We start from the raw sequence: 4,755 nt of genomic DNA on the forward strand, positions 1-4,755 counted from the left end.
GGAAGGTTGACGCGGGGGTGGGAGAGGTACTTTTTCTTCCCTGCCTGGTCCTGTCTTGTCAGTATCCCTTAGCAATGACTCATCACAATGGCAGTAGGGTTGATTCTAGTCTCCATGATTGGTTGGTTGGTTGGTTGGTTGCCTGGTCACTTGAATGGATTTGGGTTTGCGTTTGGGTTTGAGTTTTAGAACTCCAAGATCAAATCAGCCTCACTGACCTCCCTGGGAGGTATCAACAGCAGCAGGATAGTCCCTCTTCAGAAGTCTTAGTCCCAGCTCTAAGGGTACCGACTCTGAGCTCCTGTGACGTCAGTGCTAGTGAGAGTCAGAGCCCATCCTCAGAGTAGTGAGACCCAGTCAGTCCCGTGGGTCCTATGTGCTAATGACCCAACCTCTTTCTCAGCATAAGATTCTTCCTGCAGGTCCTATCTCTGTGTTACTCCATCCTATTTTTTGTTTGTTCACTTATTTCAACTCTCCAATACCCATTTAACCAATTGCTTACATTAAGTTTTCTAAAAATAATGGGTGCAATATCTTTTCTCCTGACTTGCTCACTGTTATCCACAAACCTGACACTATGCCATGTCTTCCCACCTTCAGCTGGAGCTCTGAGGCAGAGTCTACAGATGAATGAGACTTAATTCCCAGTTCACTGCATGTGTAGCTCAAACATATAGGAAAATGGCCAACTCACTGTTTGGGTCGGTTTCTCCATTTTCCACCTCATTGGTATCCTGTCACTTCACCTGTAGCCTCGTTCTCAAGACCCCCTGAAGGTCATAAGGTGATGTAAGATAGAATAGAAAGTTGTCATTGCTTTATATTATTATGAACACTCTTTTCCTGTGGTTCTGCAGATGCTGTGCTGGGTAGGACTCTGCATTCTCTGAGAACACCCTGGCTCTCAAAGACGTAGGTACAGGCAGGAAACACATATAGACAGCCAGAAGGATAATCACAGACCAAAGGAGAGCTGGGTGAGAGCTTGGAGGCGCATTTCGGTAGAAAGAGCCTGGACTCTATAGACTGGATTTTGATACCTACTCTATTGCTTTCCAGACATGTGATCTTGACTGGTTACCTATCCTACAAGCATTTTTTTTTAAACTACATTAAGTGTAAGTAATGATGCCTGCAAGAATGTTATGAAGATTAAATTGCTTAAATATAATTGCCTAGGTTCAAAGTAGTTACTCAAGAAATATGAGTGTCTCCCTCTTGCTTACCTCCACCTGAATTAGACAAAGACAAAAAAAAAGAAGAAGAAGAAGAACGTGTCTGGGTCAGTGATGAAGTAAGCTTCTGTGTGTGTAATAAATACTCACTTACAGGCATTTCTCCATCTTGCTGCCTAGGCAAAATCACTGAGAAGGAAAAAGAGAAGGATTTAGAAAACTTTTTCTATGTATTCACATCCTTCTGTGCAACAATTTCTGAATTCCTTGTTTTATCTCTTTGGTCCGAACCCCATATACAATAGGGTTCAAAGCAGGGGGTATGAGGTGGTGAAGGACATTGAGCAGGATCAGGATGTCCATGGGGACTCTCTTTCGGGCCACATTTGTCAACACCACAACCAGCAGGATGGTGCTGAAGAAGAGGATGAGGATGAAGTGGGAGCCACATGTGCTCAGGGCTTTGGCTGCAGCCCCCTCAGCCTTGAACCTAAGCACAGCTCTTAGAATGAAGGTGTAGGAGAGGAAGATGAGGATGAAATCTGAGCCCAGTAAGGTCCAACCAGCCACAAATTGGTAGATTCTGTTCAGGGTGAAATTGTCACAGGACAGCCTGGACACAGACAGGTTGGCACAGATGCAGTTCTCGATGACGTTTTTCCCACAATAACGGAGCCGGGCAGTGAGGACAGGAATGGGTGCAGTGAGAAGGGCATTTCGTGCAACAATGAAGCCACTAGCCTTGGCCACAAATTGGTCATTGATGATGGATGGGTATCGTAGTGGGTGGCAGATGGCCACATAGCGGTCATAGGCCATGACCATGAACGTGCAGGACTCCATGGGGAGGAAACTGTTCATGATGAACATCTGGAGGAAGCAGGCAGAGAAGCTGATGGACCTGAGGTCAAACCAGAAGATGACCAGGACCTTGGGGATGACGGTGAGGCAGAGCACCATGTCCAGCAGAGAGAGGAGGCTGAGCAGGTAGTACATGGGCTCGTGCAGAGAGGCCTCCAGCCAGATAGTGATCAGGAGGGTGGCGTTGGCCCCCATGGCCAGGAGGAAGAGGAGGCTGAGGGGCAGGGACAGCCAGTGCTGCCAACTCTGGTAGTTAGGGAAGCAGATGAGGAGGAATTCAGAGACTGGAGCAGAGGAGCCGTTGCTGGGTGAGGCCATTGAATGAAACTTGAGCTGAGAAGGCTTCTCTTGACTATTTGTAAGGGCAGATATAAGGCATAATTTTTTTAATTGACTTCAAAAGTATTCCTCTTACTCTTTACAAAACTAATTATATGTAGGAGACTTCCCAAATAAGACACATTCCAGTCAATATTTTCTTTTATTTTGGTTTTAGTGCAATAATCAGGAATGTGTAATATTCAAAATGTTATCTGCACATCCACATACATACCATGTTGGAAATAGGTCATTTAACTTAGACAAAGAGTGAGTCATTGAAAAGGAGGGTGAAGACAGTGTACCCACTTGAGAGATCTGGATATAATCAAAAAGGTATGTCATGTCACCTCCTTCCAAAATGATTTTTTTTATTTTTCCTTTTGGTAGAGTGGTGAGACTTGACAAATAATACTATGGCCTATGGAGGAAAATGGATCAGTGAAAAAACTAGCTTTGAAAAGAAGATAATAAAGAGTAACCTTACAACATGTAAAGTGTGCAACAAGTTAGGTCAGTGTGGTACCAGTATATGAAAAGCACAATGTTAGTAGTATAAAGGAGATACCTAGTAAAAACACACCTAGTTTTTACAGTAATCTTATATATGACAAAGGGGACATCTAACCTATGGTGAATAACAAGTTTCTTCAATGGGTGTTTTGTTTTGTTTTGTTTTGTTTTGTTTTGTTTTGTTCTGTTCTGTTCTGTTTTTAATAGGTGTTTTGAGATCATTGTTGGTATTTCAAGGGGGAAAGGAGTCTATTTAGGACCTCACCTACTACCATACACCAATATAAGTTGAGATGAATAATTTTATTTAATATCCTCCCCAAACTCATGACACTCTAGAAAAGAACAGAATATAAAACTGATTAAATCCATAATTTTCTAAAATCCTGATCTATTGGAATATAACCATTTATTTTCCAAGACCGGCACCTGACTCTCCCAGGGCTCCTAGAATAAGTCTAAAACAACATGAAAGGCGTGTTTTACTATAAATTTATAGTCATCAACTTTAAATGTGCCCTCAATATTGCCTGTCGATCCTACAAAGATTTCCTAATCAACTCTCCTCTCTTGCCAAGACCCTTTTCAAACCTTCTTGGAAGGTGACATCAACAACTACCTAACAGAGGAAAGAGAATGTGCCTGGAAAGATTTTCTTCAACTTCCTAAGAAAAAACTTACAAATCTACTTGTACATTTCCTCAATCTTTTCTTGTTTACTCCTGTTAAAATAGAATCTGGCCATCCTCAAAATGTCAAACCTTCCAACTCTATGTTGTATCCCAACCCTCCATCCTGTATTTATACGACCATCTGTGCATTCTAGTGCCCCAATGTTGAGTCATAATTCCTTCTTTACTGAACCTGTCCTGTCTTTCAAACATTCTCTAGTACCTTTCATCTTTAAATATACAAATTAAAAGGCCTCTTTTTTGCCTTTCAACTATGTCTTTCTCTTCTTTCCCTGACACCTAAACTCCACAGCACTGTTACTTTCTGTCTCCATTTCCTCACAGCATGTCCATTCCTCAACTCACTTCAATGTGGCTTCCTTTTCCATTTGTTTCCATAAAAGTGCTCTTTAAAAAAAAAAAAAAAAAATGACCTGTAGATTGCTGAATCTTGCTAAAACAACTGATCAACTCCTCTTCCTTGAAACAGTCTCCTTGGTTTAGTTTGTATCACAACCTCCTGGTTGATCTCATACCTGCTGATCTCCTCCTGGTTTTCTCTGACTTTTGTTTTTCACCTACTACCTTTGCATTCGTTTCAAGATTTGATCCTGGGTTCTCTTCTTTTTTATTTTCTTACCTGTGCTATTCTGTTCTTTTCTCTCTTCCACTTCTTTTCTCTTCTCTATATCCTCAGACAATGCCATCCCTATGTTGATGGTTACTAATATCACTAACCTAGAATTTTTTTAAAGCCTACTTGACATATCCACTTGGGTCTCTCAAAGATGTCCAAAACTCACCAAGTCCAAAATTAACTCAAGATTTTTCTTCCAAACCTGGTCTTTTTCTACTATCCCCTATCTCCATGAATGGCATATAGACCTGGACTAGTCCACAAGCTGAAGACTAGAAATTTAAACAGATTCTTCACCTATACCATCCATTACAAACCCACCATCAAGACCTGTCAAAGTTCCCTTTGAATTAGCTCTTGAGTCCACCTACTTCTCTCTCCACTGTCACCATCCAAGACTAAAGTACCATTATCTCGTGAATGAAATTGCCTTTTAATGCATTCTAGGTTTCACCATAAAACAATTCCTCACACTAAAATCAGAGAAATAGTTTAAAATACAAATCTGATCTTGCCCCTCTTCTGCTTAAAATACGCCATTGATTTCTCATTGTTGCGAGAATAAAACAGAAGCCTT

The 4,755-nt window shown here is 41.3% G+C and overlaps 1 protein-coding gene across 1 annotated transcript; it reads right to left on the reverse strand.

Moving 5' to 3' along the window:
* Positions 1-1,341: 1,341 nt before the first annotated feature.
* Positions 1,342-2,400, reverse strand: LOC118628464 (olfactory receptor 56A1). Its single transcript, XM_036259441.1, has one exon. The coding sequence runs from the start codon at positions 2,355-2,357 to the stop codon at positions 1,413-1,415; it is 945 nt and encodes a 314-aa protein (XP_036115334.1). The 5' UTR covers positions 2,358-2,400; the 3' UTR covers positions 1,342-1,412.
* Between the last annotated feature and the right edge of the window lie 2,355 nt (positions 2,401-4,755).

This window comes from Molossus molossus, unplaced genomic scaffold (assembly GCF_014108415.1).
Source record: "Molossus molossus isolate mMolMol1 unplaced genomic scaffold, mMolMol1.p scaffold_m16_p_13, whole genome shotgun sequence".
NCBI lineage: Eukaryota > Metazoa > Chordata > Mammalia > Chiroptera > Molossidae > Molossus > Molossus molossus.

Excerpts from the sequence above, each read along its gene's own strand:
- LOC118628464 (XM_036259441.1), bottom strand. The coding sequence starts at position 2,357 with ATGGCCTCACCCAGCAACGGCTCCTCTGCTCCAGTCTCTGAATTCCTC.